At 43.3% G+C, this 27639-nt stretch overlaps 1 protein-coding gene across 1 annotated transcript in view; it reads right to left on the reverse strand.

Annotated features, from left to right (window-relative positions):
- PREP (prolyl endopeptidase) overlaps positions 1-27639 on the reverse strand; it is a 140174-nt gene that overhangs the window by 102309 nt on the left and 10226 nt on the right. The window contains exons 3-6 of the mRNA XM_081251114.1: positions 10975-11108; positions 9725-9855; positions 7008-7217; positions 2946-3067 (exon numbers count right to left, since the gene is read on the reverse strand). Of these exons, the coding sequence (XP_081107240.1) occupies positions 2946-3067; positions 7008-7217; positions 9725-9855; positions 10975-11108 (597 nt within the window). The remainder of the gene's footprint in view (positions 1-2945; positions 3068-7007; positions 7218-9724; positions 9856-10974; positions 11109-27639) is intronic.

A 27639-nucleotide genomic window follows, 5' to 3' on the forward strand; every position in this document is an offset into this window, starting at 1 on the left:
TTTTTTTTTTTTTTTTTTTTTTGCGGTACGTGGGCCTCTCACTGTTGTGGCCTCTCCCGTTGCGGAGCACAGGCTCTGGACGCGCAGGCTCAGCAGCCATGGCTCACGGGTCCAGCCGCTCCGCGGCATGTGGGATCTTCCCGGACCGGGGCACGAACCCGTGTCCCCTGCATCGGCAGGTGGACTCTCAACCACTGCGCCACTGGGAAAGCCCAGAATATACATATATTTTAAATGCATATAACATATGTTTCCACTGTATTTTAAAAAACTGGCGGCTCATAGCAGCATTATTCACAATAATGCTGTGGAAACACCCCAAGTGTCCATTGATGGATGACTGGATAAACAAAATGTATATGCACACAATGGAATATTATTCAATTTTTAAAAGGAAGGGAATTCTGACACATGGTACAACATGGAAATAAACCTTGAAGATGTTATGCTAAGTGAAATAGTCACAAAAGGAAAAATACTATATAATGACATTTACATGAGGTACGTAGAACAGTCAAACACAGAGACAGAAAGTAGAATGTGGTTACCAGGGACTGCGTGGAAGGGGGGATGCAGAGTTATCACTTAATGGGTTCAGAGCTTCAGTTTCTCAAGATGAAAAAAGTTCTGGAGACAGATGGGGGTGATGCTTGCACAATAATGTGAATGTACTGAATGCCACTGAACTCTATAAATGATTAAACTCATAAACTTTATGTTGACGATTAAACAGATAAGTTTTATGTTAGCTATATTTTACCATGATTTTAAGAAGTAAAAAGAAAAAAAAAACTAGCTGTTTCAACCAAATGCTAATAAAGAGATCTGAGCAACTAGTTACATGTATATTCTACTGTGAAGCTTGTTTTCTTTTGGACTAATATGCTAAAATAGATCAGTTATTCTGGCACTTATTTTCAGTTGTATTTCATTTTATCAACCATATAATTTTACCTTGATTAAAATAGGTCTGCTGTAATGTTTCCCCATCAACATCTCTCCCCCCAAAAAGGTGAAAAGAAACACATGACCTAACATTACAAATTTTTTTTGGTAGCATATTTACCTCCCTAATTGCTTCACTCAGATGAAGGTAAAAATGTGTATTATTTTATAAATAAATACCTACTATCTGCAGAATGCAGAAGCCTTAGGTATGAGAAGTTGGACTAAGAAGAAAACCTAGTAGAAACAATCTACAAATAAAGTCAGAAAAGCCATTAAAAACAAATGTGAGAAAGATGACAACAGTAACTATACAAGAAACGCTTGTAAGGTGGGGAAGAAGTATGAAAAAAGGGCACAGTTTCAGGCAATAATATGCAAGTCTTATAAATTCACTTTTAACATACTGCACTAAAGTCTGGCAAACCTCTTCTATTAAGGGCCAGAAAGTAAATACTTTCAGCTTTCAGGGCCTCCTTCTGTGGCAACTAGTCAAGTCTGCTGTGGTAGCTTGAAAACAGCCACAGACAAGTAAACAAATGGGCGTGACTGTGCTCCAGCAAAACCCAATCTACAAAAGCAGGCAGCTGGCCAGATTTCAGTTGAGGGCAGCAGGCTGCCAATTATGGTTCTAGAGAATCAAAATAAATAAAAGGACAATTTGGAATAAGGTATATTAACGCACGTGGACTAAAAAACCGTGGATTCATATTCTATCCCCCAATGAATCAGACTCATGCACAGAAGTTCAAATCTAAAATACCCCTTTCTTACCAAAGTTCTAATTGTATCCCCGAGAAGGGGTAAGAGGTTCAATGGGCTAAAATGTTTCTAGTGGATTCCTCATTCCCACTAAAATGGGATGATAGCCTACCTATATGAAAACATTCAGAATGCTTTTCTTTCTTAAAAAAAAAAAAATATATATATATATATATATATATATATTTCTTAGTACCCAGAAATGAGCTAACAAGAGTCCAATTCTTTCTCTAAGCTCCTCTAAGTTTTTTCACAGGCGATTCTCAAGATACAGAATAAAATCTGGGACAGTAACTACAAAGACATATCACTTCAACCGAGGTTGGTTATTATCAAGACCCCTAAGGAATGTATAAACCACCTATGAGATGCATAAATATCCAAAGAATACATATTTTAATATAAAAACAAGAGAACAAGAGGCATGAAGAGCACAGCTGTGTTAAAAAGAAAAACACACATACTCTCTCTCCCCCTACATTCTCACCTGTGTATACAAAGAAGAGTTTTGGAAGGAAACTCTCCTCACCTCTGAGAATCAGGATTCCAAGTTTTGAAATGTTCAGGTTTTACTTTATGTTATTTTGTACTTTTACAATTTTACCATAAGCATGTATTACTTTTAGTATTAAGATGTTTATGTTGAGATTACAGTTAAAAGATTTATCACCCTCATTATTAAGAGTCCATTTGACACATATATATGGAATCTAAGAAAAAAAAATGTCATGAAGAACCTAGGGGTAAGACAGGAATAAAGTCACAGACCTACTAGAGAATGGACTTGAGGATATGGGGAGGGGGAAGGGTAAGCTGGGACAAAGTGAGAGAGTGGCATGGACATATATACACTACTAAACGTAAAATAGATAGCTAGTGGGAAGCAGCCGCATAGCACAGGGAGATCAGCTCGGTGCTTTGTGACCACCTGGATGGGTGGGATAGGGAGGGCGGGAGGGAGGGAGATGCAAGAGGGAGGAGATATGGGAACATATGTATATGTATAACTTATTCACTTTGTTATACAGCAGAAACTAACACACCATTGTAAAGCAATTATACTCCAATAAAGATGTAAAAAAAAAAAAGAGTCCATTTGAGTACTAATATTTTTAACAAAAGAATATTCACTCAAAGGACTTCTACCATCTGTAAAGATCACCACATAAGAAGAATATTTATATACACAATCCAAGAGAGATGGTGTTTGTGGGTAAAATCTCACGGTAGAACAATACCTCAGCTCCACCCATCCACTTAGGCTCATCAGGAAACTCAGCACACAAAATATCTTCTGACTGATCAGTCCCCAAGACATGGTAGCAGAGCTTTTGGTGGAGATTGGTGGATGTTTCTGTGCCTAAAGGAATTAAAAACGTACACTGAAATGCAGCTGACAGTTTTAAGAAAATCTATTCCTCCCATACTGTACAATGCTAGAAATATTTAAAAAGCTAAGTATCTGGTTGCTGGACTGTAGGATACAAGGTTAATATACAAAAGTTAATCCATTTCCTATATACTAACAATGAACAAGTGGAATTTGAAATTAAAAACACAGTACCATTTACATTAGCAGCCCCCATAATGAAATACTTAGGTATAAATCTAATAAAATATGTATAAGGTCTATAGGAGAACTACAAAACTGATGAAAGAAATCAAAGAATAACTAAATAAATGGAAAGATATACTCAATATATTATGGACAGAAACACTCAATATTGTCAGGATGACAGTTCTTTTCAACTTAATCTACAGATGCAATGCAATCCCAGTCAAAATCCCAGCAAGTTATTTTGTGGATATGGACAAACTGATCCTAAAGTTTATGAGGAGAGGTAAAAAACCCAGAAGAGCCAACACAATACTGAAGGAAGAAAACAAAGGTGGACAACTGACACTACCTGACTTCAAGATTTATTATAAATAATCAAGACAGTGTGGTATTAGCAAAATAGACAAATAGATCAAGGGAACAGAGTAGAGAGCCCAGAAACAGACCCACATAAATACAGTCAACTGATCTCTGATAAGGGAACAAAGGCAATACGATGTAGAAAAGACAGTCTTTTCCACAAATGGTTCTGGAACAACTGGGCAACCCCATGCAAAAAATGAATCAAGACACAGACCTTATACACTTCACAAAAATTAACCCAAAATGGATCACAGACCTAAAAATGTAAATACAATTATAAAACTCCTAGAAGATAACACAGGAGAAAATCTAGATGACCTTGGATTTGGTGATGACTTTTTAGATACAACACCGAAAGCATAATCCATGAAAGAAATAACTGATAAGCCAAACTTCATTAAAATTAAAACCTTCAGCTCCACGAAAAGATACTGTCAAGAGAATGAAAAGACAAGCAAATATTTGATAAAGGACTGTTACCCAAAATATACAAAGAACTTTTAAAATTCAACAATAAGAAAATGAAGAACCCAATTTAAAACATGGGCCAGAGACTTTAACAGATCTTAACCTCACCGAAGAAGAAATACGAATGGAAAATAAACATGTGAAAAGATGCTCCTCAGCATATGTCATCAAGGAACTGTAAATTAAAACAATGAGATACCACCACACACCTATTAGAATGGCCAAAACCCAGAACACTCAAAACACCAAATGCTGGCCAAGATGTGGAACAACAGGAACTCTCATTCATTGCTGGTGGGAATGCAAATGGTACAGCCACTTTGGAAGACAGTTTGGCAGTTTCTTACAAAACTAAACATACTGTTATGATATAGGAACTGTGCTCCTTGGTATTTACCCAAATGAGTTGAAAACTGACATCCACACAAAAACCTGTACACGGATGTTAACAGCAGCTTTATTCATAATTGCCAAAACTTGGAAGCAACCAAGATGTCCTTCAGAGGTGAATGGCTAAACAAACTATAGTACATCTAGACAATGGAATATTATTTAATGCTAAAATAATGTTTTTTAGTGTTTTTATCAAGCCATAAAAATACATGGAAAAAACTTAAATGCACATCACTAAGTGAAAGAAGCCAATCTGAAAGTCTATATACTGTATGATTCCAACTACATGACATTCTGGAAAAGGCAAAGCTATAGAGATCGTAAAAAAGATCAGTGGTTGCCAGGGGCGGGCAGGGGAGGGAAGGATGTATAGGTGGAACACAGGATTATTAAGGCAGTGAAAACACTCTACGATACTACAATGGTAGATGTATATCATCATATGTTTGCCCAAACCCACGGAATGTACAACACCACGAGTGAACTCTAACGTAACCTGTGGATTTGGGGTGATTATGATGTGTCCGTGCAGGCTCATCTACTGTACCCTCTGATGGGGATGCTGATAATGGGGGAGGCCATGCATGTGTGAGGGGCAGAGGGTATATGGGAAATCTTGGTACCTTATGCTGTGAACCTGAAACTGCTCTAAAAGATTAAATCTATTAAAAAAAAAGAGAGAGAGAGTTAAGTATCAGTTGGGTATCACCCTGGAAATAATCACATATATTTGCTGATTTTGGAGGCTGATTTTTCTTCAGGACAATGACGGAAAAAAAGGAAGATAATACCATAACATTAAAAAAAAAAAAAAGCTTAACTTGGTGATTTTCCATGGGTTTTCCAGGAACACTGGGCACATAGCCAGAATTGCTTAGCCTCATTCATAAGTCCTCCACCACACAACCTGAAAGGCTGTTGAGGTCTTCCAAACAGGACAGCAAAATTACAGCTGGGAGAAGATGCTGGCTTTCTTAAATCAACCACAGTGACTAATTATTACTATTTCTGCCAATGGAAATTAAGGCTAAATAATAATTTCCATGTTTTTCACAAGTTAACTTAATAACACTGTTCTCTAAAAAGAAATGGCCAGTTATATACTTTTTTGGTCTCCTAGAACTTGGAAACAGCCAACACTTTCTAACTCAGCAGCACTCTTAATATAGGCAGCTAATTCAGTGTACAGAGCACAGAGGTCTTTCTTTAGCCAACACCCTTGAATAAAAAGCCTACTCCTAGCTCCTCTTGTAGTTCATTGGTGAACTAAGAAAAAGGTACTACAGTAATCTAATCAAAGGCAGCAAAAGCTATTGATAAATGCAGCTGAAACAGATGAAAAGTATTATAGCCTTATTCCCAACTCAACTGGGGGGAAAAGAGAAAAGAAAGCCTATCTAAAGATGACAAAGATACAGCAATTCATGATAAGGGGACAGCATGTGCAGGAGAAAGCACTGGACTAGCCGTGCTTCCTGGCAGCTCTAGGCCCTGCAACAAGTACCTGAGACCCTGCATCCCAGCTCCAAAACTCTAGCAAAGGGATGGTAACCCACCTGTAAAGATCAACCAAGACAACATGAAAATGCTGTACGTCACATGGAAATATGGAGCAGCGTAAAGAAGATGTACCAGCAAGGTACAAGCTACAGGGCCCTTCCTGCCTGGGAAGGTGAGAGGTGAAGGGGAAAAGAAAGAGGGACCACTTGCACACAGTAGGATCTTTGTGCAATTCAAGTGGAGAACAAAGGTGTGTCCTGGAAGTTAACGAGGACAAAAGTGTCAAGACAAGTGTGACCAACAGGTGACCTGTAACTTCTGAGCAGAGAAAGAGATGTGATTCCTGCAAAATTTTATCATCACTCAGCATCATTAAATAAGTTGGTTTTGTTAAAAAAAAAAATCCATCTTCTCCATGATCCCCTTGGGAGAAAGAATGCATATGGAAGAATGGACGGCAATAAAAATGGCCCCAATTTTTCACAGTTCCCTGTAACTCCCTCCCAACCCCTTGAATAGCAGTTGGTCCTGTGACTTGCTTTGGCCCAAAGAATACAGTGAAGTGATGTTCCAGTAGCAAGCCCAGGCATCAAAGAGGTCGTGCCTTTCAGCTCTCCCCCTTGGAATCCTGCTGAGCTGCCATGTGAACAAACCTGGACTGGCCTGCTAGAGAACGAGAGACCACATGGAGCAGAACTGACACCCCAGACATGTGAAAAAGTCACGCTAAGATCAGTCAACTGACCAGCAGCTCATCTCAGATACATGATAGAATTCAGCTAAGCCCAGAAGAACTGCCTGGCCAACCTGCAGACTCACAGCGAAAATAAGTGGTCGTTATTCTGAACCACAAAGTTTTGGCAGGAACTGTTACACAACTATGCTAACAGATACAACGTCCTTCAAGGAAACATGATTCTAGACCAAGCAACCTCTATGTAGGGTTTAGCTTCTTTAAGTCATGTGAAGTCACACTTCATTTCATGAAAAAGGTGCTTCATCTGAAGTCTCAACCTACCATCACTTTTCCCATCCTGTTGTGGGTATGCGTTGTAGAACATTCCCTTCCCATCGTGGGTCCAGGCCATACAGCTGAACTTGACTCTTTCGAGCACGTCTGGAAGCTCTTTGGCACCATCGACTTTCATGAACTTGATCGTCACCCAGTCTGAGCCACTGGCACTCAGACCATAGGCGAAATATTCACCATCTTCACTGAATGCATAGCCTAAGGGACACAAGAGAAATTGTCAAACGGTGAACATGGGGACACAACTCCCAGCCTTGCCCACTGCCCACTGTGCTGTCTGACAAAGCTCTCTGTCACACATGGAAGCAGAATGTGACAACAGGAGGAGCAGGCAATTGGTTGTGAGGAATTCTGGGGGCTCACCCAGGTCCCCCAGGAATTTGCCTTATGACCTTGGACAAGTTTCTTAACCTTTCCAGGCTTTAGTTTCTTCATCTGTAAAATGAAGTAATAGATTATATGACCACTAAGATGCTTCCACTTAAAAATTTTCTATAATCAATAAGCAGTTCATTTAAAAGCAGAGCTCATCTGGGACTTTCAGCATATTTTATTTATACTTGGAAGAAGCGGGAAAAGGAGTAAGGAAACTGCTTTTAGAGAAATGACTGAATGTAACAGAACTAAACTGGAGCCATTACATAATTTTTGGAATGGACTCCAAACTACTTGAAATCCCTCTTTACAACCTCGTTTTCTGAGCATTGCTGGCACTCCAGGACTCATGTCCACACCATCCGACAACTAAAAGCCCAGGTAAATGAAGCCTGAGGGTTTACAATGAAGACTCACGCAGTGCACATTCCAAAAGTGACCGTGAAAAAATAAGGAAGGCAACACCACTGATGGACTAACGCACTGTCCCCCATTCTTTGAGGCCATCACAGACAGAATGTTCTAACCACTGTGGAATGTTTCTTGACAAATATTTATATGTTTCTATTAGCTTTATGATTATAAGGAATGTGTAGTGTTTGGTACCAGATACCGACACCAGAGATTTCCTCTTATGATGTCTGTTAAACTTCACTGGGGGTTAAAAATTATCCTAAGAGACCCAACTATTTTCACGGGTTTCCTACTATTTTACGTGGAACTTCTACTAGTGAAAAATAAGGTTAAAATTTCATAAAACCTTCTTATTAATCACTTATAATTCCTATAAAGTATCCAGGCTCAAACGTCTATAAACGCAGAAAAGAGTCAAGAATGTGATGAGGAGTAAATATTCACTTTTTACCCTACATAAATTATATATAATTTTAAAAATTTCAGGAAAAATGTAAATAAAACACTTTGACTTGAAATATATGTTTAAAAAATCATATACTATCAAAAGAATCTGAATGTCTACCTATACTGTGACTTCCCTATAATATCATCTTCAGAAAACTCAAAGACTGAGACCAAGTCCCATGTCTAATTTACCTTGTCATCCATCAGGGTCCATACATGACAAGCATTACATAAAAATGTTACTGGAATTAATTATCAGAGTGAGAGGTGAGACCCTGTTATAATGAAGTCCTCTGGATGAGTTGCAAGATAGACCTTGGTTAAAATGAAATAAACTTCTATTTAGGGTGTATTACTGCACAGAATCAGTGTATTAAATTCACTCACAACTGGTCTTGATTTCCAAGACCAAATTCATGGAAGAATGCTCACAATAAGCTGGCTGGCATCTTATTTCCAATACTGATTACTCTCAATACTGATGAGATTAAAGATCATCGTGTACATACACAGCCTATTGGGGGAGAGGAGGAGGGCAGCACTAAATGACTGAATGCCTTTATAAAAGGGTCTTCTCACACAGATCTGCTGGAACAGGCCTCTTTAATTCCCACCTAATCAGTTACAGGACTTCAGCATTCCAACTGCTCAACTCTATAGGGCTGAACCTACACTTGTGCTTTTTCTACAAAAGAGAAGATGCTACAGAGGAAATGCTGAGCCAACTTAACTAAAAACATCTAGAATACTAGCCAGAGATGATTCTCAAAGTGTACAATTTTTAAACCACAGAACCAGAGTGTAGACAACTTCCTTACCCTAGAAGTGGTGCTTATGGCACAAATCTGGGGTAATCTCATGGCCCGTAGAGGAGGTTATCTTGGAGGAAGTTATTTAGGAGACATACGGCAAGTGCATACATATTTTTGCATACAGCAAAACATACTTATTCAGCTTTTAAACTTGCATCCTCTGGGGACAAGGCACCAAGTTGTCTAATTTCTACAAGACTGTGTTTTATACTTTTAATTCTAACATAGTAACAATTAACTAAATTTGAAAACATCACTTTTTCCGCACAAGGGAGCAGATTTCATAAATATTCTTTCCTGTTTTATATTTATAGTTAAAACATTTTTTGTACAACTTAAATTTCTTACAGAAGAGAATTAATTTTTTTCCAAACATAGACAGGTCTCAGAGAAGCTACAGAGAGTGATGATGATACTTCAAGATCCCAGAAGCCCTAGAAGCTAATTTAGGTCCAGTGTGAATTATTCTCTAGTCCTGCTTCATGCCATCAGAAGGAGATGTGACTACCCACGTGTTCTGAATTTACCGTGCATAAATCAGCTTCCCTGACACTGCGTGTGCATCTGTTCTACAATACGGTCCACACTCTGTCTGGTCTTTCAGAGCTGCGAGCAAGGGCCCCGGGACTCCCGTGGGCCTGGCTGTGTAGCCCTCACCTCGGAGCGCCACCGTGCCGTCATCGGAGAGTATGTTGGGGTCAAGGAACACTCTGGCTTCACCCTCTAAGGAGTCCTGTACATATAATACTCGTTGGTTCTGCAAACCTGTATTGTAAAAATAGAAATACCTGGGGGACAGAGATGGTCTTTATTCAGCTATGGAGTTTTCTAGTTGTGGAGAAAAACCAAATACATACAAACAAATAGAAAAAGGAAAACAACATACAAAGGTACAGCTGCAAACAGGCCGTGCCAGGGACATGGGGACTAGAGTGGAAGGTCCCCCCATCTCCCTGTAGCTAGAGTTTGTTCCCTGAATTGCTTTAGGAATTCAAATAATATATTGTAATCCTACACATGAGCTAAATAAAGCCTGCTTTATTTCCTAAAATGAAAACTCATATTCAAATAAAGCCGTAACTTTTTCTCTTCAATGGAGAAGACAGCAGATTTGCTAAAATGAAGTGCTGGTTCCCATCCCTAGGCAGGGTGCTAGGGCAGGGGGTGGGCAAGCCTTTTCTGTAATGGGCAAGACTGCAAATTAATTAAGCTTTGTGCACCACACAGACTCTGATGCCACTACTCAATTCTGCAGTTGTTGTACAAAAGCAGCCATGAATAACAAACAATGGGCATGGCTGTGTGCCATTTAAACTTTATTTACAAAACGGGGGTAGCTAGGGCTTGGCATGCAGATCATACTTTGCTAATCCCTATGTATGTGAAGTCTAACAAACTCTAAATTTGTGGTAGTGGTTCCAAAGAGAGTTAAAAAGCAAACAAGAGACTATGTTTTAAGTGGGTGTCAGAGGGCAAGGAACAAGAGAGGTGAATTAATGGGTGCTGCATCCTGGCCCATTTCCAGTCCTGGATGGAAGAAATGCATATAATAACGTCTTCTCAAGTAGTATAAGCTAAAGAGAATTAATTTCAGAGGGAAACAAATCTCCACTGCTGTCTATGAATCCTGCTATCTCACCAATTACTAGCCACAAGACAACAATCATTTCCTACAATCTAGATTTCCTCCTAGGACGCATCTCTGCTAAATTTCTTAGTCCTTCTTTTAAGAATGTGGTCAACAGATCAAAAAATATTCTTCTCATATTCCAGCACAGAAATAAATTGATTTTATAATGAATTAAGTTTATAAACTGATAAGTTATTCAGAATTTGTACTGTAAAATTTAAGAACGCATTAGATCAGAAAAGTAAAAAGAAAATTAAATGAAAGCAACTTCACATACCTTTTCCCTTTCTTGAAGTGGCAACTATACTTGGGATAGTCATACAATTCAGTCATTCTCTCTTTGTATAAACCTCTGATAGGACACTGCTCAAGAAATGGCACAGTAATCTTGTTCTGGGCCTCCACAAAAGCCTGGAGAGAAAATTTAAATGAACAAAGCAAGTCAGATATAAAATTTTCCATGGGGAGTGTTATCCATTAATATATATCAGCAAGATTCAGCAATTTTACTCCTGGGAATATATCCTAAGGAAACAAAAACACTATGTCAAAGAGATATCTGCACCCCCATGCTCATAGCAGCACTATTTACAATAGTCACGACATGGAAACAACCTAAGTGTCCACTGATGGATGAATGAGTAAAGAAAAGGTGTGGAATATATATAGACAATCAAATATTATTCAGTCATAAAAAAGTAGGAAATTCTGCCATTTGGGACAATATGGATGGACCTTGAGGACATTATGTTAAGTTGAACGGAGAAAGACGAATACTGTATGATCTCACTCATATGTGGATCCTTAAAATACAAAACAAAACAAAAGCCCCAAACTCATAGAAAAATCAGATCTGTGGTTACCAGAGGCAGGGGATAAAGGGAGTAGAACTGGATGAAGGTGGTCAAAAGACACAAACTTCCAGTTATAAGATAAATAAGTATTAGAGATGTAATGCACAACATGATGACTACAATTAACACTGCTATATCATATACATGAAAGTTGTTAAAAGAGAATAAATCCTAGGGCTTCCCTGGTGGAGCAGTGGTTGGGAGCCTGCCTGCCGGTGCAGGGGACACGGGTTCGTGACTCGGTCCGGGAGGATCCCGCGTGCCGCGGAGCGGCTGGGCCCGTGAGCCGTGGCCGCTGAGCGTGCGGGTTGGGGGCCTGTGCTCCGTAGCGGGAGACTCCGCGACAGGGAGGGGCCCACGTACTGAAAAAAAAAAAAAAAAAAGAAAGCATTCCACCATCGACCCAAGCAGATTACAAAATAGCAAGCAGATTTAAAAAAAAAAAAAAAAAAAAGAGAATAAATCCTAAAAGAGTTCTAATCACAAGGAAAAAAGTATTTTTTTTCTTTCTTTTGATATCTGTAGGAGATGACGGATGTCAACTAAACTTGTCCTGGTAATCATTTCATGATACACGTAAGTCAAATCATTATGTTCAACACCTTAAACTTATACAGTGTGGTACATCAATTATATCTCAATAAAACCGGGAAAAAAACATTTTAAAAATGTATCAGTGAAAGCATATTTTCCCTCAATAAATAACAACAACTAATACTTCCATGGCACTAAGTATGCACCAAGCAGGTATTAACTCATTTAGGGCTCATAATCCTATACAGAAGGTTCTGTTTTAGCCCAGCTTTCTGGATGGAGAGACTGAGTCTTAGAGTGGTCAAAAAGGTGCCGAACATCACGCAGCTGCGAGTGGCAGAGCCGGCTCCCAAATCTACGCTCTAACCAAACACAGTATCAGCTACTCAGATCACGCACTGTCAAGAAACTACACTCACCCTGTGCAAGGCTCCAGGCCCCTGAGCAGCTGGTGAGCCCCAAACAACAGAGTTAAAGAAACCAAGTTAGAGATACCTAGGTACTATTTTATCAACTTTTGGTTTTGGCCGCATTAGGTTTTCGTTGCTGTGCACGGGCTTTCTCTAGTTGCGGCGAGCGGGGGCTACTCTTCATTGCGGTGCGCGGGCTTCTCATTGCGGTGGCTTCTCTTGTTGCGGAGCACGGGCTCTAGGCGCGTGGGCTTCAGTAGTTGTGGCACACGGGCCCAGTTGCTCCGTGGCATGTGGGATCTTCCCAGACTAGGGCTCGAACCCGTGTCCCCTGCATTAGCAGGCGGATTCCTAACCACTGCACTGCCAGGGAAGTTCCATATCAATCTTGTTTTTCACAATCTTTCTAAGACCTACTACCCTTGTCAACTCCAGAGAACTTTGGTAAATGCTGAAACTAAAGAATATTTGAAACAAAATTAGAAAGTGAATTGAATAAGTATGTCAACAATAATGGTTTATAAGATGAGCAAGAGATGGCCTGCAGGCCATCAGGAGACCCTGGCAGCAAAAGCAGGGGAAGGAGCAGTTTTTACAACAGATCAGTTGTATCCAAACATAACCTATTTATAACTAAGCAGTCAGAAAGTTTATAATACTATAAAAACTTGGCTTCATAATAATTCACATCTGGCTATTAGAAATGAAACAAGAATAAATGTATCAGCTCTAAATTCCATCGAAGGTTTAATCAGATGTCTATACAAAGGTAAACCCTTTTGATAGGAGAGAACTTCAGGAAATTAACAACTTACTATACTTGGAATGGCAGGCAAAAATGCGTTATTATCAGAGTTCATCCAGATCTGAGGGCAGACCCCAGCTCCAAACAGTCTCTAAACGGGCTCTCCTACACAAACCACTGACCCCACCCTGCAGAACCACGATTCTGAGCTGAGAGAAAGCTGTTCTAAAACTCGAGGTTTACAATGCACTTGAAAACAAGTGAGAAAGACTGTGAGGTATGAGTACAATGATGAATAACAGCTTTGCAAGAGGATCAATTCAAGAGAAATAAACTGTTAGGGGTCACATTTCTTATTTCATTCAAACAGAAAATAAAATTGACTGAGTCCCACAGAAATACAGCTCCAACTTCTTATCACGAGGGACTGGCAAACCTCGCCCTGGCTGGCTTTCCTATGGCACTTCAGCTTAGAATAGTTTTTATATTTTTAACCGTTGGGCAGCAGCGGGGGGAGGGGCGGGCTGCAAACCCAGCAGTGACCTAGGTGGCTCACATCTACAATATTTCCTATGTGGCCCTTCGCAGGAAAAGTTTGCTGACCCCACTCTCATTAAAAAGTGTCAACAAGGAGATTAACTCTTGTCTTTTAGTTACAAAATCAATGCACAGCTGCGAAGCCACGCGGGGGCAGCGTTCTGGAGATTGCTAAGTGCGTGCAAGAGCATCACCTGATTTCACAGGCGAAGGAAATGCCAGGCCTCCTTTATGGACGTGGAAAGGGAGGCAGATGGTACTGAAGGCACTCGGCCAGCACCACACAGCGAGTGAGCGATACTGCTGAAACAGAGTCATGTTCTTCCAGCCACTGTAACAGTGACCGAGGCCCACTCCTTGCCTGATACTGGATGTGGAGACAAAGCAGACCCACTGGGGAGAAGGCAGACCCACTGGGGAGAAGCCTGGGCTTCCTCTGATCTCCTCCCGCTTGGGCTGGGCTCAGCAGGGCAGGCCCATCAGGGTGCTGGAGTGTCGACAAGGATTTAATAGGAAGCTAGTGTGCGTCAGTACCGATCCTGGCATGGTGGGTGGAGGGGTGAGAAATCCAAGGCAAGACCCCTGCCACTGTGGAGCGAACATTCTACCGGGGGAGACAAGACACAAGCCAGAGGGTTGCAGAGAACGGTTAGTCCTAAGGACGCACGCAGGGTAGCCGTGGAGCGAAGCTGCTACTCGAAGTAGCATCCACGAGGCACCCAGCTCCTGAACCGCTACTGCCAGCCCACGGCGGGCGCAGGGAGCGGGAGGGGGCGCCACAGCAATGTGACGCTGCTGTGACATCTTCGTTACATTTCACAGAAATATAAAGCCCCCACGGAAATTTGAAAACCATCATTCACCACCAATCCTGGGCAACACTGGGATGGGGGTGTCCTTACTTCTAGCAGGATGGCCAGGGAGGCTCTTCTGAGGCTCTGAATTGAGATCTGATAGGCAAGAGGGAGCAGCTCTGTAAAGACGGGAAGAGCGCTCCAGGCCAAGGAAACTGCAGGTGCCGGGCCCTGGGTGGAGGAGCTTGGCAGGTGAGAAGAAGAGTAGGGAGGTCAGGGAGGCTGGGGATGAGTGAGAGAGACTGAGACCCAGGCAGAAGCTAGATCCCGTGGGCCCTGGTGGGCAGATGTGAAGTTTGAATCTTCATTCCCAATGCAAACAAGCTATGACTGGGTGAGGAGACAGTTACCTAGTCTGGTTTACCTTTTCAAAGGACTACTCTTGCTCTCGGTGGAAAACAGACTACAGGGGAGCAAAAGGAGAAATAGGGAAGCCGGGGCAGCGGTCCAGTGAGAGACAAGGCTAAGTGGAATGGCTGGTCTCTGAAGGAGCAGGAACGACCATTGTAATGGGAGTAGGGACAGAGAAGATGGGCACACCGCAGGCTCACATCTAGATTTGATGGCTATTTCCCAGAAGGGCCTCACCAGAACATTCTAGCTGCTTAGGGCCCCCACCCTGAGACCCCCAGCAGACTACGGGTCTTGGCTGGCCCCTTCCCCTTCCACTGGGGGTCCTCTGAGGAGGGAGCCCTGCAGACTTCGTTTCCCTAATCCTTCTGATGTGTGTTTGTACGAGGCTGCATCTAGGCCTTATACCCTGGATCTTGGAGGACCACGGTGGGTGCATGAGTCATAGATCCTCAGTTGATTTTCCCTGGAAAGGTGGAACTGCACCCTCCCATGGTTTCTCTATCTTGCTTTGCTTCTCAGGTACAGTTACAACTGCTGCAACAGAACCCATCTCACACTGAAGCAGGCACACTGGCTTTTCTCATTTAAAATGTTCAGGAAACCATGAAGCCAGCCGTAGGAACGCTACTAAATAACCAGGCTCATTATATACAATCTTGCTACTGCTCACCCACAAATGTTAGTCAATTACTTTAACTAGAGCAATATTTAAAGACTGCACCCTTCCAAGTCCAGTATCTAGATGCAAACAATGTTCAAGTTCTTAAAAGTCTAAGTTCTGGCATAGTGTACATATTTATAATTTGGGCGAGTCCTTTTCATGAAGGTGGGTACAAATTTTCTGTAAAGGGGCTTTGTGAAATGCAGGGTTCCAAAGAATGCCAGTAGTGCCTTCTTGGCCATTTATGGACTTAACAGTCTGGCTTCTGGGTCTGAAAACTAGAACAAATTTGGGGGAAAGGGAGAAGAGGTATAAGGATAAAGAAAAGGAAAATGGGAGGAGTTGCAGAATGGTAAAGAAGCAGGGTGAGGAGAGTGAAATTCTCCTTGTCCCTCAGGAGTCTCAGCATCGAAAGTCACACTCCAGGATATTATTAAAATCACTGAAACCTGAAAGCCCATGAAATGACACCAGCAGCTGAGCCTTTAAAGAGGATCACCAGTTCAGAGTTTATAGCTATGGATGAGTCTGAAAATATTTTTCTAAGAACAGCTGCTCAAAGCTAAGAAATCCAATTCACATTTCATTTTGCCTTGACTATCAGAAACCTTCAAAGCAAAGTTCCAGTTATGCAAGACGATTAAATCTGAGAGCTCTGCTGTGTAACACCGTGCCTGTAGTTAGCGATGTTATACCGTACACATTAACGCGTTAAACGCTGTTCAGAGGGCAGATCTCATGTTGAACGTTCTTACCATAATCGACAAAAACAACAGCAACAACAACCACACAAAAAAAGCAAAGCTACCTGGCAAAGGGTGGCTCAGTTTGGGAGGTGGAGATGCTTTTACCTTCACTGTCTTCAGAAAGAATTTTTGTCAAGTTGTCCTCATATGTACTATGCTTTAATCCACAAAATATCTCGTCCTTTTACAAGCACAATTTTTACATATAGGAATAAAAAGGATGCATACAACTCATTAAATAGATATGTATATAGAACATCACGATGGGCAACACAGGATTAAACAGATGAATCACAAGGATAAAGATAAGAGCTACAGGAGAACAAATGAAGGGGAAACTACTTCTGGGATAGGGTGGCATAGGCCTTGGGGAGTGGGGCAGGCAGGCAGTCCAATGCCCAGGAGGGACTTCCAGCTGGGAGACCCACTCCACCATGGGTACCACCCAGGTGAAACCAGGGATGGTGCTATCTACAACCCACAAACTTGGAGGAGTTTCTGTTGCAAATTATGTGTAGGTGTGTGTAAATATATTATTTATTTAAATATATAGATACACACACACACACAAAGACACACACATATGAATGAGTTGGTTAAAGCAAGTGGTTGGTGCCACAGCACAGCCTGGCAGAAAACCCAGATCGTAGTCATGTGTGAAGGGCTGAGAGCATCCTGGAGGCCAGAGGAGGAAGCACACCTGGACCCCCTCTCCCTGCTGGGAGTGTAGCAGAATTCGGAAATGACTCTCCAAGTGCAGGGATATGCCCATAAATGAGAAGGCAAGAGGTGGCAAAGCTCATCCCAGAGGCTGCAGGAGGACCCAGGGCCAGGAGGGCTGGACGGTCACATGGAGAACCGGAGGCATGCCAAACAGAGAATGAGAGGCAGCTGCTTCAGCAGACAGCTTTAGAAACGGAGACTACGGAGGAACGGGGTAACGTACAAGACAGATTTAGGAACCTACACCCAAAAGAGAGAAGAAAGAGGGCCCCTTATTTTCCAGTGCGCTCCGAACTTTCAAACATTAGCAGTCCATCAGACGACAAAGAAAAGCTTGCTCGGGTCACAGTTGTAACTACAATGCCATTACCTCAACCCAGAGAGGGGCCATTCTCTTCCTGGTCCCACAAACCCCTACAAACCCCAAGGACGAGCCACGTCAAATACAACGGGCGAGAGCCCAAAACCCATGGGGCTTGTCCTTGAACATTAAAAGCCCGGAGTGGGTCCCTCTCTTCTCTCTGGGACCATCTGCTCTCAGGTCAGGAAGGCTCCCACTGAGCTTCCTGCTGCATGTGGGTAACAGACCAGGTGGGGCCTTCCAGAAGCCCTGCCAGGCCTCTTTGCACCTTCTCTGCCTATCCCCCTGAAGGCAAATCAACTTGTTCCCTCACTGGGCTAGTTACGGTCAATCAAGGGGCAAGGAAACAGAAAGGCTCATTTCGACCTTAGATTCAAGCCTTGTTCTCGAACCTTGCCATTACCAGGGCGCCCCTTCAAAGTTGGAACACTAACCCTTTTTGGCTCCGTTCTTCAGTGTACACACTACTGACCAGAAGCCTGGCAAGGACACAGGTGATCTGCACATCAAATCCACACCTAACTAAAAATCCCCCAGGAAGAAGTTAAACACGTACAAATCCTCTCTTGAATAATTCTTGTATCAATGAGGGAATCCAAACTATAACAAGAATATTTAAAAAATAAGAAAAACTAAAACATTAAGAATTCAAGTTCTTAATGCAAATCAAAACTACAATGAGGTATCACCTCACACCAGTCAGAATGGCCATCATCAAAAAATCTACAAACAGTAAATGCTGGAGGGCTTCCCTGGTGGCGCAGTGGTTGAGAATCTGCCTGCTAATGCAGGGGACACGGGTTCGAGCCCTGGTCTGGGAGGATCCCATATGCCATGGAGCAACTAGGCCCATGAGCCACAACTACTGAGCCTGCACGTCTGGAGCCTGTGCTCCGCAACAAGAGAGGCCGTGATAGTGAGAGGCCCGCGCACCGCAATGAAGAGTGGCCCCTGCTTGCCGCAACTACAGAAAGGCCTCACACAGAAATTAAGACCCAACACAGCAAAAATAAATAAATTAATTAATAAACTCCTACCCCCAACATCTTCTAAAAAATAATAATAAAAAAATAAATAAATGCTGCAGAGGGTGTGGAGAAAAGGGAACCCTCTTGCACTGTTGGTGAGAATGTAAATTGATACAGCCACTATGGAGAACAGTATGGAGGTTCCTTAAAAAGCTAAAAATAGAGCTACCATACGACCCAGCAATCCCACTACTGGGCATATACCCTCAGGAAACCAGAATTCAGAAAGAGTCATGTACCATAATGTTCACTGCAGCTCTATTTACAATAGCCAGGACATGGAAGCAACCTAAGTGTCCATCGACAGATGAATGGATAAAGAAGATGTGGCACATATATACAATGGAATATTACTCAGCCATGAAAGGAAACGAAATTGAGTTATCTGCAGTGAGGTGGATGGACTTAGAGTCTGACATACAGAGTGAAGTAAGTCAGAAAGAGAAAAACAAATACCATATGCTAACACATATATATGGAATCTAAAAAAAAAAATGCTTCTGAAGAACCTAGGAGCAGGACAGGAATAAAGACGCAGATGTAGAGAATGGACTTGAGGACACGGGGTGGGGAGAAGGGTAAGCTGGGACGAAGTGAGAGAGTGGCATGGACATACATACACTACCAAATGTAAAACAGATAGCCAGTGGGAAGCAGCCGCAGAGCACAGGGAGATCAGCTCGGTGCTTTGTGCCCCCTAGAGGGGTGGGAGGGAGACACAAGAAGGAGGAGATATGGGGATATATGTATATGTAGAGCTGATTCACTTTGTTATACAGCAGAAACTAACACACCATTGTAAAGCAACTATACTCCAATAAAGATGTTAAAAAAAAAGAATTAAAGTTCTTAGAATGTGGTAAAAACACTTTGAGTTGACATCTGTTTCTTTTCGGTACCTTTAGGAAGCCCCACTGATAGACTGGGGGTGGAGTGGCTGAGGTGTGACCTCTGCTAGCCATCAGAGTACCCCTCCCCGAGATCCAGGGACTGATCCAGAGCCGGGCAGGACATCCATGCAGGATGAGGCTCGAGGCTGATCTAACGGCTTGTTTCATGAATCCCACACACATCGGGGCAGCTGACCTGATCTAGTCCACAGTACGGATCCAGGAGTGTACCTGGAACAGGCTCGGGGGATGGTGTTGGTGCCTGGGTGTGCCATATGCTGAAGGACAGCGCCCACACTGTGATTGACGAGGTACATCTGGCCCAGGGGAGGTACTCTGTACCCAAATAAAAAGGCTGGGCCTGGAAAATGAGTTACAACTTCAGGAAGTTTGGGGTTTACCCTCTCTCTTGATCAGATTTTATCATTTCTGGGTGCCGGCAGCTTACACTAAATGTCATAGATAATGTTAGTGATACCTCTGTCTATGTTCTAACTATGCTAACTCCTTTCTACATTCTATTTTTTTTTTTTTTTTTTTGCGGTACAGCAGCCATGGCTCACGGGCCTAGCCGCTCCGCGGCATGTGGGATCTTCCCGGACCGGGGCACGAACCCGTGTCCCCTGCATCAGCAGGCAGACTCTCAACCACTGCGCCACCAGGGAAGCCCTCTACATTCTTCACATAAGTAAACCCTGTTAATTTTCATAAGCAGAGTCTTTCATCAATTCTTCTCTACATGTAACAGTCAATAAAGTAGCTATGAACCCAGGCTAAGTAACCAGAATCCTTTTTCAGGGACTGAGGTGAACACTGGAAGGAGAAGCAATCTTATGAGATTTGGGGTTGTCAGGACTGTGTAAAACCTGAAGGGGCAAGGCCCATCTTTCCCTACCATGTGGGAGAGGCTGCTAGAAAACAAAACAATCAGAGAAAAGCAGATGACCTAAGAGACAAGTTTCCAGAAATATCATGTGCAGTCCCGGCTCAGGCTGTGCCTAAAGGCATGTACTGATCTTCAATTATGTGAGCCACTCAGCTCCTTTTTTTTTATATGAGCTAGAGCGAGCTGGCTTTCAGGTACTGCTGGTCAAGAGTCCTGACTGATACAGCTCTTCCAGGAGCCGCTCAGCTGGCCAAGCATGGGCAGGCTAGAAGAGGAGGAATCCACCAGAAGCTTGCCCAAGGGCTGGATAGGGAAGCCTGGAAAAGGTGATCCACCAATGAGAAAGAGTGAAATTTAACTAAAGGTTCAAACCAAAAAGTTTTAAAGTAACAAAGCAAAATAAAAAGAAATTAATGAGCTAAAAAATTAAAGAGTACAACTTATAAGTCCTAGAACCATTTCTTTCTAAAAAGACAAACAGCAACCAAAAAACTCCCATGCATTCAAACAAAGTGCTGGCTAAACTAATCAAAAAGGGGAGAGAAGTCACAGATGCTGGAAATTTGAAATAATAAAGAAAGAGAGACAGGGACTTCCCTGGTGGCGCAGTGGTTAAGAATCCGCCTGCCAATGCAGGGGACACGGGTTTGATCCCTGGTCTGGGAAGATCCCACATGCCGCAGAGCAACTAAGCCCGTGTGCCACAACTACTGAGCCTGCGCTCTAGAGCCCACGAGCCACAACCACCAAGCCTGCGGGCCACAACTACCAAAGCCCACGCGCCTAGAGCCCGTACTCTGCAACAAGAGAAGCCACCGCAATGAGAACCCTGAGCACCGCTACGAAGAGTACCCCCGCTTGCCGCAACTAGAGAAAGCCTGCACGCATCAATAAAGACCCAGCACAGCCAAAAAGACCCCAAAAAACAAATAGAGACACAAACAAGGAGAGTAAAGTCATTATAAGAACTATTTCACATAATCCCGTTAGTAAATTTTAATATCTCAATGACATGGATGATTTTCTAGGAAATACAGATGACTAAAATTGATCCAAAAAGAAAGGAGATCTAAACAGAGCCCAAGAAATAATTGCAATAAAAGAATTTGTCCCAAATAGCTCTAAAGATGAGGCCTTTTAAATTATCAAGCAGATAGTTCCTGTGGTATTTAAACTATTTAATAATAAATGCAGGGACTTCCCTGGTGGCGCAGTGGTTAAGAATCCACCTGACAATGCAGGGGACACGGGTTTGAGCCCTGGTCCGGGAAGATCCCATATGCCGCGGAGCAACTAAGCCCGTGTGCCACAGCTACTGAGCCTGTGCTCTACAGCCCGTGAGCCACAACTACTGAGCCCACATGCTGCAAGTACTGAAGCCTGCGTGCCTAGAGCCTGTGCTCTGCAACAAGAGAAGCTACCGCAATACGAAGCCCGCACGCCACAACGAAGAGTAGCCCCGCTCGCTGCAACTAGAGAAAAGCTCACGTGCAGTAACAAAGACCCAACGCAGCCAAATAAATAAATAAAAATTAAATTAAAAAAGAAAAATAATAATAATAAATGCAATGGCAAGCATTTATTAAGCACTTACTTGTGTCAACCACTCTGTTCCAAGGTTCAAAAACATTATCACTTAATTTTCCCCACAACCACACACAGTAGTTTTCTCCAGATTATAAATCAGAAAATTGAAGCTTAGGGGCTTCCCTGGTGGCACAGTGGTTAGGAGTCCACCTGCCAATGCAGGGGACGCGGGTTCGAGCCCTGGTCCGGGAAGATCCCACATGCCACGGAGCAACTAAGCCTGTGCGCCACAGCTACTGAGCTTGCGCTCTAGAGCCCGAGAACCACAACTACTGACGCCCGCACACCTAGAGCCCACGCTCCACAACGGGAGAGGCCACCACAGTGAGAAGCCCGCGCACCGCAACGAAGAGTAGCCCCTGCTTGACGCAACTAGAGAAAGCCTGTGCACAGCAATGAAGACCCAATGCAGCCAAAAATAAATTTAAAAAAAAATTAAAAAAGAAAAACTTGAAGCTTAGAGAGGTTAATAAGCATGACCAATGTCACAACTCTGATAAAACTGTGGAGTTAAGATTCAAACCTGTCTTTCTTCTACCTCTAAAGCTGTTCATTAAATGAATATACACTACTGCTTTCCCATGAATAAACAGGTTCCAAGATCTCGAAGGGTTCTCATCAGCTGCTGGGGAGAACAGGGTAGAAAAAAAATTCTGGAAGAAGGGAGACAAGTTAGGAGGCTACTGAATGCCTAGCTCAGTGGCAATGCATGCCTGAACCAGGCAGTGCCAGCAGGGATAAAAACAAGAAGGGTATGAGATTTTACACAGGCCGAACTGGAGCTCCAGAGAACAGTGTGCATGATTAAATAGAGAGCTGATCCAAATGGTCAGAGGGCCATCCAGTGTTATACAGGAGAGACGCAGAAGTCTTTACTGTGGCACATGCCTTGATTTCCCTCAATGAGAAAAATGAGAATCACAAACACTGTCCCTCTAATTTACAAAGATGCTATGAACCAGTGAGGCATCTATGAGAACCTTAACTCCTTGAAAGTGCCCTATATAAATCAAAGGTGTTATTATTGTTCTCTAACCATGTCTAAGCATTCTCTAGGGCAGTTTTCCCAAGCTTTCTGGATCTTAAGAATTACCTGGTGAGGTGCTTGTGAAATAGATCTCTACTCAAATCAGATGCTACAGAAGTAGAGCTTGGGCGTGTCTATTTTTAACAAATACCTAGGTGATGTTTATGACTGAATGCTTTCCCCCTGGACATGGCAGCATGGGCTGGTGAATGGATTCCAGATACCTAAGAGAAAAGAAAGAGGCTCAGAAAAGTCAGTTATCTTTGTTCTTTAGTTGTTAGTTCTTTAATAACTGTTTTCCCAAAGATACCATGTCTGATATCGGCATTTCTCATAGAGGACATGTAGATTATTGGAACCAAAGCCGAGTAGCTGCCCACGGGGAAAATATTCATGTTAAGTGTACACAAGCACCTTAAGAATTTCATCAATGGTTTGGGGTCTGCTGTTCTAAAATGGGGCTTTCCCTGGTGGTGAACAAATGGGGCAAGACTCCCAGCCCCTACTCAAGGTGTGGCTCAGCCTCCTTTCGGCACTGACCTCTAGCAGCTCAGAGGTTAAGTGGTTCACCCAGCTCCGATCTCTGGTCTCCTAGGCTGATGTGTGAGTCCAAGCCGGCATGGGCCACATCTGTCTTGCTCATGACAACGCATCCCTCTCCTCACCCCCATTTAACCTGATGCTTGGTGCAGTGGGCACACCGGTAAACCCAGGACAGGGGAAGAAGGGGAGGGCGTGAGCACACATGGAGAAGGAAGGGGAATGAAACCAGTGGACCTATGGCGTTAGGGCCAGCCGGCATCCATTCTCCTCCCCAGGGCTCTACCCTGCTTAGTGAGACACTAACTTCACATAGCTGTCCTGCCACTCCAGAAGCCAAAGAGGGTCCCTAAGGCTTTTACCAAATCTTTTTTCATTGCCACAGTACAGCCAAGGAGTGAGCACACATCTGGAGCTTGGCCAATCAGAACTCCCTCTCCTGGGATGCAGCCACTGGAACAAGTGACAGAGGGCCGAATCACTGTAATCACTGATGCCATCAGCAGTGCTGGGTGAAAAGTGGAAATTCCCACCACGGAGTCCCACAACTGTCTGGTTCCTGCCTGCTTTCCAAGCCTGGCCCTCAGTGCATCCCAGGAGCTGGCCTCATATCCTTGCTATGAATTCCTTATTTGTCTAACATGGCCAGAATTCATTTCTACTGCTTGCCTCAAAAACCTCATTACAGAAAGCAAGAGAAAGAAGATAGAAAAAGACAAGAGAAAGCACTGCTTAGAAAAGAGGATGGCCCAGGACCAGCAAATTCTGTCATACTTTTGACAATTACCCCATGCACAGATCAAAAGGATGTTGTTCCCTAACTACATATTTCAACTGTGGATTTATCAGAAGTATGTTTGCGAACATACATAAGGCTCAACATTTCTGTAGGAGGTGGTGAGACCTTTAAGACCTGAAATGCCTTGCAGATTGAGATGATATGTGGTAACAGATTTACCTAGAGCATTTCTTGTTTCCACTAGAGGAGGAACAACACAGTAGTAATTCTCAATCCAGGTCCTTACATGAAACATTAATGAATGGATGGCAGGGCGTTTCACAGGCCAGCTTTGCCAGTGGGTTCAGAAAACACCAATTAAAAGAGGCACTACCAGGGCTTCCCCACTGGTGGCGCAGTGGTTGAGAGTCCGACTGCCGATGCAGAGGACGCAGGTTCGTGCCCCGGTCCGGGAAGATCCCACATGCAGCGGAGCAGCTGGGCCCGTGAGCCATGGCCGCTGAGCATGTGCATCCGGAGCCTGTGCTCCGCAACGGGAGAGGCCACAACAGCGAGAGGCCCGCGTACCGCAAAAAAAAAAAAAAAAAAAAAAAAAAGAGGCACTACCAAATAGCTTTAAGGTAATGTTTGGCCTAGTTCAGTCATCGTCTTTTAGAAAAACTAAGCCACACTTAGATGCCACAGTTCCGTTGGCGGAGGTGTGGGGAATTCAATGCTTAGAATGTAAGTATCTTTTTCTAAAAAAACTAGAATTCAAAAGGAAAATCCTGCTTCATTTTGTGGATGAAAATAAAAAGACAGAGGCGTCTTTAAAGTTCAACATTCTGAGTAAGCAAATAAGAGGACTAGAGTCTGAAGGTCTACATCTCAAAACATTGAAGCAGCAGTGCCCAGGATGTATCATCTTTGTACAGAGCTCTGCTGTGTGGGGAAAATGAATTTTTACATGCATTTTCTCAGGTGGGTGTCATTAAAACTTTGGATGGAGCTAGATGAATTCAGTGTGACTATATTCATTTTATAGATGAAGAAAAGGAATCCCAGGTAAGGGAGCTGGCTGTGCTCCAAGGCCAAGAAAATGAAAGACCAAGGTCTGTGACTTCTATTCCCATCTGGCAAATATTCTGTTTCTCCACCCTGCCTCCCAACAGAGGTGACATGGGAAACGCCTGGAAACTCACAGGATGAAGGACCTACTTAAAAAGAGGATATTCACAGTTTGTCCTAAAGTCTTCGAAAGAACACCATAAGCCAAAACCAAAACCTAAAGTCTCTTATGCTGTTAATTATATCCAGTATTCCTCAGTTCCCAGTCAGCTTCACCTGCTGTCTGTTGGCTTAGAGACACTGAACTGGCCCTTCATGTTAGCAGAAGTCCTGGGAGCAAAGCTTCCACAGTTGCCTCTGCGGCCTGACAGCCTGAGGGGGCAATGCAAGTGGACAAAAGGATCGTGGCTCACCCAGCTCCCCACCAGTTGTTGCCCACGCTGGCTCTCCCCCACTTTAGGAAGGCACACCGCCCAGGGAGATCTAGGCCAGACTGATACCAGCACAGAGCAGCAACTGCTCACGCTACCTGCTTTTAGGGTTAAACCCAAAGAACAAAAACAAAAGCAAGCAAGCAAAGAAAAAAACCACGTATTAGGATAGGCAGAGAGGATCCCAGGGAAAGGTGTTGACTGCCCTCAACTCTGTTCTCCACCGACCTCTGTGACATTAAAATACCTACACAGAAATCCTAGGCTATTTAAGTACCCTAGAGATGATCAGAAGTCCTTTGAGATTTAAACCTTTCCTGCCAAGGAAGGGAACAGTGTGGGCAGAAAGGTGACGTTTCCAGCTTCTTTCCCTGTAAGACTGAGGGACTGTCCTGCTCATTACCTTCACAGCACCTTCTCAGCAGGTGTAATGGGCGACCCCTAACTGCTCAGCCAAATGGGCTATGGGGGAAAAGACCTACGTTCTGTATTCCTTTGATCCTCTCCGAAACAACTGGTAATGTAATTTTTTAGAAGGACTGAACATAGAAACAATTTTTTTTCTTTTTTTTTTTGCTGGTTCCTATTAAGAGTTCTTCTCTCATGATCCACAAGGGATGGAGCTGTTGTTACTGTCATTTTGCCTGAGGCAGCTCTCAGAGAGGGAAAAATAAATTAGTCATTTGATATCTGCAGCTGGTATTCTACATTTGCTTACCTCCTGTACCAAAGCCCCAGGACAGAGCTCCTGTGGAAGCCAGACTTGACAACTAGTTACAATGACAGCAGCTATCCCATGAAAGGTGTAAATCCTTCCTTTCTGTATCTCCCCTTCACTAACTCAGTCACAAGTTCTGGAATATTCAACCAAGAGGCTGAAGCCACAGTAAGATGGAGTAAAATGGGGAGACTCTTCAAAAGGCTACAAGGACACTGCTTCTATCTGGACTTTAGGGCTGCAAAACCAAGCCCAGGGATGCAGAGAATTTCTCACTATCAGGAAGGGGCGCAGATGTTGCCACATGGACTGACTGCACCACGATGGACGGGGAGGCCAGGGGAAAGAAATACGCATTCGGTACTCTCACAGGGACCCGAGAGCGAGACGGCTGCTTCCGTAAAGTGCAAGGGACTGAGAGGCAATGCAAAGCTGAGGGGGCACAGCAGTCCCTTTGCTGGTGACATAAAAGTCTCTACTATTCCCCAGGACGCGTGGTCCATCTGCACAGTGAAGACACAGGACCATGGTAAGGTCACTGGATTTGGCAATGGGGCTGTTGCTGATCACAAAGAGAATGGTTTATATTGATGGGAGACAGGACAAAGGAAGAAGGGGTATCAGCTACACGGAGGGGCAAGCAGAGTGGCTTATAGACAGGAAAAGAGGAGATGGCCCGTGATGGTATCTGAAATGAGATCTGAACAGGGCACACCCAAAGGGGCCAGGACACCAACTGAGAGGAAGAAAGAGGCTGCAAAGAGCTAAGGCCGAGTGTGGGGTCTGGGGTTCACTTGTTTGTGTGCCACAGGACACTTAGGAAGTTAAAAGATTAGGAAGTGAATCACATGCACATTACTGTCAGTGGGTGGGGGATGGGTGTCTTGCTATTAGTAGTCTGGAGGCTCAAGTTACCTTGGTGTCAAAATATCGGGGTGCATCAAGGCTGCTACACACTTCCTTCCATGACCTGCAAAGGACAACCTTTTTTTTTTTTTTTTTAATAGATTTATTTATTTTTATTTTTAGCTGCGTTGGCTCTTCCTTGCTATGCGCAGGCTTTCTCTAGCTGCAGTGAGCGGGGGCTACTCTTTGTTACGGTGCACGGGTTTCTCATTGTGGTGGCTTCTCTTTGCTGCTGAGCGCCGGGTCTAGGTGTGTGGGCTTCACTAGTTGTGGTTCACGGTCTCTAGAGTGCAGGCTCAGTAGTTGCGGCGCATGGTCTTAGTTGCTCCGTGGCATGTGAGATCTTCCCGGACCAGGGCCCAAA

This window comes from Mesoplodon bidens, assembly GCF_964165515.1.
Source record: "Mesoplodon bidens genome assembly, chromosome: 12".
Taxonomy (NCBI): domain Eukaryota; kingdom Metazoa; phylum Chordata; class Mammalia; order Artiodactyla; family Ziphiidae; genus Mesoplodon; species Mesoplodon bidens.